This window comes from Taurulus bubalis (genome assembly GCF_910589615.1).
Source record: "Taurulus bubalis genome assembly, chromosome: 6".
Taxonomy (NCBI): domain Eukaryota; kingdom Metazoa; phylum Chordata; class Actinopteri; order Perciformes; family Cottidae; genus Taurulus; species Taurulus bubalis.
In genome coordinates this window covers 23975911-23988410 of record NC_136594.1, presented here as the reverse complement: position 1 = coordinate 23988410, position 12500 = coordinate 23975911, and the positions used below count along the sequence as shown (strand labels likewise).

General features: G+C 45.9%; 1 protein-coding gene across 2 annotated transcripts in view; it reads right to left on the bottom strand.

Annotated features, from left to right (window-relative positions):
* Window positions 1–12500, bottom strand: part of pax5 (paired box 5) — a gene marked incomplete at both ends in the record, with an annotated part of 47198 nt that overhangs the window by 22800 nt on the left and 11898 nt on the right. For both annotated transcript variants that reach the window (XM_079219726.1, XM_079219727.1), the window contains 4 exons: window positions 2297–2422; window positions 5932–5996; window positions 6709–6906; window positions 9401–9566. In XM_079219726.1, the coding sequence (XP_079075852.1) occupies window positions 2297–2422; window positions 5932–5996; window positions 6709–6906; window positions 9401–9566 (555 nt within the window). The remainder of the gene's footprint in view (window positions 1–2296; window positions 2423–5931; window positions 5997–6708; window positions 6907–9400; window positions 9567–12500) is intronic.

Below are 12500 nucleotides of genomic sequence, written 5' to 3'. Positions count from 1 at the left end.
GTTCGGGTATGAATGGTATCTGTGCCTTTTCTGCTATTATGACACGTCAAAATTAGATTTTCAACCAATTGTCTAAAAAAAGCGATTCCACAAAGTGATTTCGTTCCAGATTTTGTTTTTGGGAAACAAGTCAAGGATTGAACCTTGTCTGATGCACACGAAAAACACTGTAACTGTCTCAGTACATGTGAATATATGATGTATTCACATGTACTGACATTCATATATATATATATATATATATATATATATATATATAAATAACAATGTCAGCAGGAGAAGGCTGTGGGATTGTTGGCCTTCTGTCTGACTTGTGTACGTCTCTTTCCTCCTGTGTACAGACGCTCGTACCGACAAGCATATGGGCGTGAGAGTGTGTGTGTGTGTGTGTGTGTGAGAAGCTTGCATCACTGTGTATTTGTGTATGTGTTTGTCTGTCCATGTCAGCGCATGCTGTTCCCCCCTGTCGCCCCGTGCTGCGCGTGTGTGTCATTATCCAGCGGGGGCTGCTCTAATGGAAGCTGTGATTAGCAATGCTGTTAATTAGACCACAGAGCCGACCGCGCAGACCTCTGCCACAGAAAACACTGCTGATAAAAAAAAAAAAAACACAGACTGGGGCTGAAACGTGACGCGGAGCAACACAACGCTCTGTGGATGCCTCAGTGAAACGTGAAGGGATGCAGTGTTTTCTGATAGGAGTTGTGAAACGCGGGGTCCAGTCAAAGTAAAAACCGGAGACAGACCACACATGTAGCACACAGACAACAAAGTGGAACAATAATGCTGCTAATTAGATAACAGAGCTTCGCTTCAGCTGCAGATTCAACCACAGGGTCTGTGCCGCGGACGTTAGAGCACACATAATAGAGTGTGATACATTTGTTTAATCGTACGTGACTATACGTGACCAATTATTCTTGTACAGCAAAGGTGTAACTAATAACACTGAGGAACAATAACGATGAGGAACGAAGAGAGCCTATTTGAGCCATTGCTAATGTAACACATGTGCCTTTCATCCTGTTAAAGGTCAGTGCAAAGGACGACTGTCAGTATTACACATGACATACTGTAAAGTGATCTGGAGCCACTAATCAAGCTTCCATCCAAATTTCGTGCAATTCTAAATCAAATATCCAAAGAAATCTGCAGAAGAATTATGCTGCATGTTTCCATCCAATACTGCTACGAATATTATCACATAGGTGCATTGAGGGAAGCAGGCCATGAAGTCAAATGGTGGAAAAGGAAATATGGCGATTAAGTTTTCCAGCTCAGGCAAGAGAAAGAACTTTGACTTGTAATCGGATTCGTGGCGTTTCTACTTTTTGTGTTACTCACAATAAAAACTCTTTATTGCTGAGGCCCACAAAACAAGGTAAACTTTGATCCAACGTGTGTACAACTATCAGCTACTGTGTGTGTGTGTGTGTGTGTGTGTGTGTGTGTGTGTGTGTGTGTGTGTGTGTGTGTGTGTGTGTGTGTGTGTGTGTGTGTGTGTGTGCGTGTGTGTGTGTGTTAGGCCTAAAGTCTTTGTGCTCTGCTGATGGGTAAGTGGGCCGTATCCGAGCATGTCGAACGCTCAAGGTGCACCTCCTGGAACCTGCTGGAATGTTTTGGAAATTCATCAGCAGTGGGAAAAGGACCCCATACTGTATATCTTTGTGTGTGTGTGTGTGTGTGTGTGTGTGTGTGTGTTAGAGACAGAGAGCGAGAAGTACCCCCCAGTGGCGTTCTGTCACACCCCCCTCGCTCCGACATCTGGTCCTGTCTCATTTACCGTAGGAGACTGTCTGTTTGATGGCTTTTTAATGCCACTGACACTGCCACATACACACCAAGGAGCATGCACACACACACAAATATACCAACAGCACTAACCCCCCTCGTGTGCGCACGCCTCCATTAACATGCATCCAGCATTGATCCGGAGTGACAGCGTACATGATCAATAGTGCATGCATAAACTGACTTCTCAGGTAGCTCTCCAGTGAAGCACCTTTAGTAAACAAATAGGGGGTTTCTGAATGAAGATGTTTGGTGTAGAACTCCAGCACTGCACCTGCACACACGCTCACACACATCTGTCATTGATCCGAGTTCTTTCCATCTGGGCTCTGCGTGTTGGGAGTGAACGGAGGGTTCCTGAGGCTGTAGCATCGTTCATGGACAGTATATTGTGCACTTATATAAGGGCACTTGAATAATTATATAACCAAAAAGAAGAAAAAAAAGATGGGCAATGACACAAGCAGGCGAGGTCGACAACTACACACATATTCTTCGTGCTCACCTTCGTCCCTCTTCCTCTTGCCCACGTCAGCGGCTGAGCTGATACCCAGAATGCCGCTGATGGAGTACGAGGAGCCAGCGGAGTCGCTGGTCACCCCCGACACTTGTGTGGCCGCCACGGACGTCGCTGCAGAAAGATCACATGACAATACAGAGATGCATTGGGGTGGAAAAAGACAGGCAAGGTAGAAGAATAACCACACATCTTTTTTTATATTATATCACACTTTAACCTTCAAAGCTCGGAAAAAACGGCCAAAAACTATATCAGGTACCAAAATGTATCAGGCATAGCTCTTTGACCATAAGTCTTATATGCATTTGTTCAAAGGCAAGAAGCTAAGGAATATGAATCCATAAGTACGCATATTTATGTTAGCATTCCAGAGTAAATGGAGATGCATTGAAGCAAAAAATAGCCACATTACAAGTAACACAAATGAATGTTAATGTATGACTGAAAAGCTCCACGCTATACAGGCAGATAAATGGGGACTGCCAGGGCCCACAGTACTTTTTTAAAGTGATTAATCTCAGCAAGATGAATGCAATGACATCAGGCTTGTTGGTGTGAGGGCTTCGATACAGCCAGCGCTCCCACCAGTGCCAGTCAGTCAAACTTGACTAAGATGGCTGCTGACTCCTCCCTCAGGCTTGCTGTGACTTCCCGTCGGGCCAAGCTTTACTGTGAAGCCATTAGTAACGTAAGTCTGCCATCTTTGGCGACATATGTCATGGTTAAATATTTCGGCAAGAACATCGGTTTACTTATGTCACGGTGGCTGTAAATGTGAAGTCTCACTGCTTCCTTTATGGTCTGTGTGTGTCGAGGGCATTTAGGTGATTTAGAAAATTCAGGATTTCTAGTTCAGCTATACGGAATGCAGTTATTAGAGATCACAAGTTATTTTTTCATCACCTCGAGAAAACCAATCTCTTGAGATTACGAGGTAAACAACTCTGTGTGACTTTACTGTTAAAATACTTAAGACACCGGTTGGACAACATCCAGTTGGTTTATGGATTCTGTTCTCAAAGATCATGTTCTCAAAACAGTATCGCATGCATATGTATATCGATAGATCATCTTCCACCTCAACTTTCTGGAACTACACCATAGTGAACCCGGTAACGGCTCTGTCGGGCTGAACCTCTACATTCTGTATGTACTAATCTCATTCAAAAATAACATACACCCTGCTCACCTAATCAAGTATGAAAGTGACAATTATAATTCTTAATATAATTCTCAAAATGAAACTTTGAAACATTGTAGATCTCAAGGAATTCCTGTTGGACTTTTGTAGAGGGATGGATAAATACACATGGGGCTGGTGCTACTGTAGCTTTGGGGCTCATATAATAAAGGTGACCATTAGCCCAATAGCACGACTGTATTCTTCATATGTGCTATTTAAAAGCATCTTAACCCTCGTGTTGTCTTGGGGTCAAAATGACCCATCAACACACACACATACACTCGTACGCGGGTCATTTTGACTCCAAGACAACACAAGGGTTAAAGAAACAGCAGTTTCATCCGATGATGTTAAACAGACTAATACAATCATACTGCATGACCCTGAGTGACCCAGAACCCTGGAGCTGTTGTTCACTGAAATTACCCAACACGACTTCTGAAGCGTCACATGTTGTGATTCCGTTAGTTATGGCACCTTCACAGACACACAAAAGCATGAAATCCTATATTTTCTCTCCCTAAACTCAACAAAGATGCACTTTAATCCTCTGAAACTTTTACTCAGCCATTCAGACCAAATTGAGGCCTGAGAAAAAAGAAAAGGGAAAAAAAGCTACAAAGGACAGGAGTCTGTGTTTTGCCCCTCGTTGTCTCTCCCTCTAATCTCCCCCCCACCCGAGGGAGACAAGTTCCTCGCTGAGCGACAAAGCGACATACTTTACACCGCTTCATTGACACACACACACACACACACATTCTGCAGACTGACACAAACACACACGCACACACCGAAACATACAGTCACTCATTCCTTGGTCCCTTATCTGAGCCCCAGTAAGCGGACATGGGATTGAGTGACAGTATGGTATCCCAGGAGGGACAGAAAGGTGTGGAGACAGACATCCTAATCCTCTCTCCCAGCAGACCCCCCAAACACAGAAAGACAAGACCGCGAAGGGAATAAATAAAAAAAAGAAACGCTAAACCAGAGGATCAAGGTCCCTTCCAGCCGTTACTCCTTCGCTAACGACAAGGAGAGTATAATGAATGCATATCCCTCCTTTTCCCATCACTTGATTTAGCACTTCAATTATCTGATTTTCCTTTCTCTTTCTTTTCACTCCTTTTTTTTTATCAGACGTAACGCTTTTATTCCGCAAATCCAAATGTTCAATTTTCCGCCTGGGAGTGGGACCCATTTATCTGTGTAATCTGTAAGCGTGCGAGTGCGCGTCTGTGTGTGCGTGTGTGTGTGTGTGTGTGTGTGTGTGTGTGTCTGGGTGCATCTAGGTGTGTATGCATGTGTGTTTGTGTGTCTAAAAGGCAGGAGTCAGGGAGCAGTGTGTGTGAAATTAATTTAGATTAATAGACAATGTGCGATTATGAAGATATGAGAGACACCGAAACACAATCCACTGCAGGGCGAAGTGTGGAAGAGAGAGAGGGAGGGAGGGAGGGAGGGAGAGAGGGAGGGAATGAGGGAGGGAGGGAGGAAAGAAGGGAGGGAAGGAGGGAGGAAGAGAGGGAGGGAGGAAGAGAGGGAGGAAGAGAGAGAGGGAGGCTCTCATATTTATTTGTACTCGAGTAAAAGGATATACGGTTCCGGTCATAGCTGATATATTGCTTCAGTCTGTAACATGATGAGAAACTACAAACAGTCAAACCGTGTTAATGAGTCGAGGGTCTTTTGATCAAAATATTAATTTCACTCGTATAAACGTAGGAAGGGGTTTTTGTTGTTGTTGTTTTTTTATTTACTCAAACGTCCTTGAACTCCACTTCAAACTGGCAAAATAAAACATGGCCGAATTAACCACCGAATTGCCATTTGACAGGAGCGTGAGACAAGATCGGTCGTGAAACCTCTATCATTTTTGCTTTGTTTGCTTCGTTGTCGGTTAGCTGCGGTTATTCCCCAACAAATTATTCCAGTGGACACAAACCAACTGGCACATAATAAATGTGCGGCCTTTGTAGCCCCCTGAAGGAGGGCCTCGGGGCAGTTGCATTTGTCCGGGTTAATAATCCAGCTTTCCTGTGAAGGAGAATTTAGGAACAAACAGTAAATGCTCCATCATGACCTCCATTAGCAGACATTGCAGTGCTTATGATACCTATATTTTTGAGCGTTGAGCTGGACGCAGCTGTCAACTCTCAGCTTTAAGAGGTTTCTAACCCCCAGCTCCACCAGACACGCTCTGCCTCCCGTTTGCAGGAGCTACCTTTACTTCCCTCCTCATCTTGATTGAAACATTCGAGCAAAGACCTTTGTGGCACGCGACGTTTCACTCCGGGTTAAGGTTCAGAATCTTAAATACGTTTCGCTGTTCCGCACGCTGCACTCGGGGCCCCTGAGAGGCTCACACTGCAGCAGCGCCGCTGGTAAAATGTGCTTTGACAGTTGGAATCGGGGATTTCTGTGGCGGCGGACCTACCTAAGTTGTGAGCCGACAATGAGCCGGTTTGGCCGGGCGGCTGCTGCACCTTTGTCCGAATGATCCTGCAGGAGGAGAGAGAGGAGATATTAGTGTGTGTGTGTGTGTGTGTGTGTGTGTGTGTGTGTGTGTGTGTGTGTGTGTGTGTGTGTGTGTGTGTGGATTCTGAGTGACAGCGAGAACATGACCATCGTGGGAGCTAAACGGTGTGTGTGTGTGTGTGTGTGTGTGTGTGTGTGTGTGTGTGTGTGTGTGTGTGTGTGTGTGTGTGTGTGTGAAGTGGCTGAGGCAGGCTGACATGGCAGAGGGGCCTCACACTTCCTGCTTGGCTGCTCATGCAAGCCTTTTTCCTTCCTCTTCCCTTTCCTTTCTTTTCTTTTTCCTTTTCCTCCCCCTTTTTTCCCCTCCTCTCTCATGTCCTCTCCTCTCCTTCCCTCTCCCTTTCTCTCCTTTCCTTTTGTGTCCCTCTCCGTCCTTACTCTTGCACACCTTCCTTCCCTTTTGTCTGCCTCCTTCGCCCACTCCTTCTCTCTCTTATTTCACCATCCCTCCCTCTCTCCCTCTCTCTCAGCCTCTATGCTCAGGGGAAAGGGTTGTCATTGTACCATCGTGTTGAACCACTGAGCTGCAGCCACTTCATACATATGGAGACTGGGGCCTCTTTGCCTTTCTCTTTTCCACACACACACACATGGAACACACCGTGTGTCATTGCTCTGAGCTCTCCCTCCCTGCAGTATACCTGTTGCCGTGAGTTGACGCTCCAACAGAACGTACCTGTTGATGGAGCTGACGCTGGGGACGCTGTCGTTGTCGCACACTCTCTCGGCCAGGAGCCGGTCCCGGATCTCCCAGGCAAACATGGTGGGGTTTTGGCGTTTGTAATCGGCGATCTTGTCGACCACTTTGGGAGTAGCAACCTTTGGTTTGGATCCCCCGATCACCCCGGGGCGGATGCTGCCCGTCTCGTAGTACCTGCACCAAATCAGAGCGCAGAAGAGGCTCGCGTTGGTTCACGAAGGGAGTCGGACAATTCAAACTGAAAGATGTGTCATCGCAAAGATACAAATAAAGGCAACATGTAAGAATCATGAGGCGAAGACGTTTAAGCTTTCTTGATCAATGGATGTCGGTGCTCTTATTTTGACCTTTTTATCAATGCAGATGATTCTGCAAAAGTGATCAAATCCCACTTAAATTAAGAAAAGGTTTACATTACTACTCAAAATAAACTTCCACCTACGTTCCTGACTTACCTGCTTCAAGCAACCATTTCTAAACATGACAAAGACTAAGAAATATTGCAAATATTCCAAATGCAATACAACAGGAAACTAGTGACTCTTGACACGTTTAGGACTCTATTCTCTAACCTATGACTCCATTTGTCTCTGCTGTGAGCTCTATTTGGCCTCTTAGTTTCGTTGGTTATTTTCCATCTTCTATCATTCTTTTTCTAATGCCTTTGCTTTGGTATTATTCTTTGTAGAAGACGTCTTCAACCCTCAGACTTTTTACTTTGACTACTTTGACTTTTTGCTTTTTAATAACATTACATAAGTTATATTCAATGCCTTTAATTAGTCTAACCTCACAGGCCCTTCACTGGAGCCGGACACCTGGTGCTCCACACGGACCGACACTTAATGCCATGAAGTCAAAATCGTGTCAGTGAAACTACAAATCAGACACTTCAATATGCGGCGTCCCCATCTCTACTTGCAACGCGTGGAACTGACTCCACGCGGTCATTAGGACCAACAGCTGGATGACGGTGAAACTGAACATGATGCCAAAAATATTCATGATGTCCGACTCGTGCCGTGCAGTCGTTTGTTTTTCTCTTTGGCAGTTTCACATTGTGACAGAGAAGAGGGTGGCAGACACATACACACACGCACACACACACACACACACACACACACACACACACACACACACACACACACACACACACACACACGCAGATGCAGGCGTTTCGTGTCCACCATGGCTATTTCATGAATGTATTTGCATGCAGAAGGGGCATGGGTGCAGGAGGGAGGGGGGGGTGGACAGCAAATGCGCTACAGAGCTTGCAGAGAAAGGGGGGATGCTGTGTGTGGATGCAAGCTGTCAGTCAGTCTTAAACCTGCTCTCTTTCTCTCTCTCTCTCTCTCTCTCTCTCTCTCTCTCTCTCTCTCTCTCTCTCTCTCCACCGCAGTACGGTAGAGTTATCCCTTCCGTGAAGATGTGTGCTCCTGTAAATGTGTGCGTCCTTGTCTACCTTTGTGTGTGTGTGTGTGTGTGTGTGTGCGTGTGTGTGTGTGTGCGTGTGTGTGTGTTGCACATTTGGACTATTCTCAGCTGGAGTATAAACACAGCTAAAGGAAAAACAAAACAAAAAAACGCAATAAAAATCTATTTCCAAATGGAAAACTATTTAAATTATTCACAGTGGAATCATCGGTGAATAAACGAGCGTGGTTATTGATATCCACACACACACACACACACACACACACACACACACACACACACACACACACACACACACACAGAGCGGTAGAGTTGCTGTTTTTGTTCTGCTGGCACCAGAGAGACAGAGAGGAGAGGATAAAACAACCCTCCCTCCTTCCATCCCTCGACCCCCCCCCCTCACGGTAACGCTTCAGTGAGTTGAACGGCCAGGACAGGAGGAGAGAGAGAGGAAGATATAGAGAGGAAGACAGAGAGAGGGGGGGGAGAGAGAGAGAGAGAAGCAAGGGAGAACAATGAGCAACACATTTTTTTTTATATAGCTGAGGGTCGCTGTAGCTAATCCTTCCCCTCCTTCGTCCCTTCAAATGGTCTCTCACCCCTCCCCCCCCCCCCCCCCCCGCGCACTCTTCTTCTTTAACATGCCTTTCCCCTTTTTGATTGTGTTCTTGTCTTTCTCCCTTTCTCCATCTCACTTCGTTTTTTTGAGGGGTGGGGTGGGGTTCAGAAATATGGTGCCACTTTCATTTTGATGCTAATTCCCCAAAAAGTGATGAATCTTTTCCCTTTTGTCCCCTTTTCTTCTCCGGGGGACGGAACGAGCAGGGATTTAGTCTCGAATTTTAGCTTTGAAAAGGCAGAGAGGGAGCGAGAGAGAGAGAGAGGTGAGGAGTGGGGGGGTAGAGGAGAGACACAGAAATATTGAGAGGGGTCGGGAGAGAAATACAGGACACAGAGAGAAGAGGAAGGTTAAAAGGGCAAAAAGGAAGACGAAGAAGAGGCAAGCGAGCAGACAGCGGTGAAGCGTGTGGATCTGACTGAGGGAGTCAAAGAAATGGCACGACGGACACAAAGTGAGTCAGTGTGACCTTACAGGGGCTTCAGTCTGACACATGCTAAGCCAACACTGGAAGCCTGAACCAACAAAAAAACAAAGCATGAACCAGATTTCGACAAGATTTCCCTCCAAAGATGGCGTCACACCACGTGTGTACACCCCGGCCTCGTTTACCTGCCCAGTATCTTGCTGACACACCCGTGGCTGACTCGCAGCTGCCGCGAGATGTCGCAGGGCCGGACCCCTTGGTGGGCGAGTTCCACTATTCGCTGGCGGACCACGTCCGGGAGGGGCCGGCCGTTTACAAACACGCCTCCGAGCTGGTTCACCCCGCCGTGTCCTGGAGGAGAGAGAGAGAGAGAAAGAGAGAGAGAGAGAGAGAGAGAGAGAGAAGACACGTCAAAACAAGGTCAAGGATGAGTGAGGGGAGAGGAATGCTATGGCTGCCTCTGAATTAATTAGGCTACAGGCAGTGAAATGAGACAAAGATAAAGTTATTCAAATGTGACCGGATGAAGGTCTGAACGGGTGTGACCTCACAGGTAAAATCAGTGATCACTAAATTAATTCTTGTCCGGAGGCTTCGTCTTTCTTCTGATTACAATTAGTTTTTGGTTTCGGGAAAAAGACGCGACAGACATTTTGCCAAGTTACTCCTGCTTTTCCCGACATGATCGCAGCAATTCTTCCGATCCGTCCGGCCTTGAAGGGACGAGGCTGCCACCGAAAGGCCCTTCAGACGGACATGTATCAGTGGTGATGGGGTGTGCCACATTCCAGTCTGGAGAAAAAGCCTCGTTGGGTTTCTCTCTCGTGATGTGAGAGACAAAAGTCAACCCCCAACAAAATATTAGCGTGTCAGCTCGGCCGAAAATATGCATAAAACATCTTATTTCGCCGATGGATGGGGCTTTCTGTGTGTGCTCATATTGTTATCATTTAAGAGGTCCGGTTAAGAAAATATTAATTGCTGGAGCCACACTTTCTGGACGCGGATCCCACAGCTACTGGAGTCAATTTAATATCTTAAAATGATGTGATTCCTCTCCCAGCCACTGATTCATCCGGCTCAGTCAATAGCAGAAGTTTGACTCTTATCCAAAGTGCAAGCTTGGCAGAGTTGAGCTGTAAGATCTTCAGTAAATGAGAGGATTCATTATTTACCAACAGACCCCTTTACTTCAGGATACCACTAAACCCCCCTCTCCCTTGAGGAATTACATTTAGGAGAATAAGACTCATATAGAACAGGACACAAGCTGAACCCTCATATAATGATGTTCATGGGGTTGTTACGGCCTGTTTTAATCCTTTGCTCTTACGCTCCTGTAACTATGGGACATATGTAGCCGCCGGGCCTAATTCATCTTTTTGATTGACATATTTAAAGGAGCAGTAAGCAGGAATCGGGTGTGCATTGGAGCAAAGTCGTAGCCGGGGACGATACGGCCCAAAACCTCCCATCACCAAACAGGTCATTTCATTTCACATCTCGATAACGATGCCACCATGCAGCGCCTTTTCTGGGAATGCAATAAATAAACAGTCGGTTTTGTAAACTCCTGTGTGAATGGAATACTTGATGGATGTAAAGTACAGATCATTTACTCAATGATTGAGAACTTACAGCAATTTATAGTTGCACGTCACAATATCTCAATGTATGGTTTCATCATTGAAAGAGAAACTAACATATTGATTCATGGCCCGGCCCTAAAGCAAAGTATAACACGGGATACAGTTTGCACCTGTAGTTTATAAGTCAGACGATAACAAGAAAAGGAATGTCCCAATGGGACGCCTTTTAATAAATGTACTATCAGGGAACACTGATGATCTAACGATGAGGAGATTATTGCTCTTTTTGCTTGGAAAGTACGAAGTTGCCTGTTTTTGATGTGTTACCCGCTAATTGTTGAGCACCAGTCCTGGAGCCTGTCCCAGCATGCACCTGGAGATCAACGCATTCACACCTCTGTGTCAACTCTCTCTGTTGAAATGCTCCACACAGCCAACTAGGTCAGAACGTGCAGGGGGGCGTCTCGTTGAGAGATGACGAAGCTGCATCAGCCAATATATAAGTATATATTTACACAAGTATATAATACGGTAAGCAGTATACGCCCTCTCCCCAGCTCCCTAGTACTGTGTGTATTTACTGTACATGTATCTCACCAAAGGCAGAGTGTAAATCAACCAGATTTTTTTTTCTGCCACATAATCCACTGGCTTTTGTATTACCATAGTGATTGCGTCTTTAGGGGAAACACACACACACACACATACACAGACACAGACACACACATTCACACACATACACACACACACACATACACACACACACACACTAATCCTAGCTTTGGGGGTAATAGATTTTAAACACATTACCCCAGCAGGGATACCCCCTTAAACACAAAGCTGTCCCCCTGTCCTCTCATTCCCTCCTTTAGCATAGAATAAACACACACACACACACACACACACACACACACACACACACACACACACACACTCCTGCTCCTCCAGCTCAAACAGAAACACATCCACACATGAAGTGTGAAGTCTACAGTCTCCGTCTGTGAAATCAAGCAGAGCTTCTTCCGAGCAGCGGGACGCGGGGCAGGTCACTCCCTCCCTCCTTCCCTCCCTCCCCGCCTTATTTTCAGGAGATGGAAGAGGCCTCATTATGCAGACGCCTGCTGCAGACGGCGCGATTTGAAAAAGCAATCGCTCTTTTACAAAAGACACCAATATGTAGACGCAGTCCCATGATCACGCAGCGTCCGCGAAGGCTGGGCTCGAGGTTTCAAACAACTTTTAAAGACAAAGACCTGAGAATATAACACTCACGGGGAGGTCAGTGATCCCCGACACTTGTGCATTGTGGGAAATGTAGGATCCAGTGGAGGAGTCAGGTCCTCTGTGGGTTTGATTTTTGACTTTTCTTTCTATTTCATCCATCTCTCACAAGTCTCCTAACTCTCTCCTAAGCCTTGACCTTTCTGAGCGGAGGTGATACGTGTTGTTTTGGATGTTTTCTGATGTGTGAGTATTTCTGGGAAGCAGAGCAATGAGCTGTCTCTGACTGAAGATGCTCCTTCACTGGGAATTGACCTTGTGGTCTGAACTGCATGGTTTACACATGATCCGGTGTCGGTGGAAGGGAATTGGGAGCAAACATCCAGGAAGGTGTCTTGCACTACATCTGCTGTTTGACGTTAAAAAGGGAATAGAGATCTGTGCGATGACATCATCAGGATGCTTCGGCTTGTTT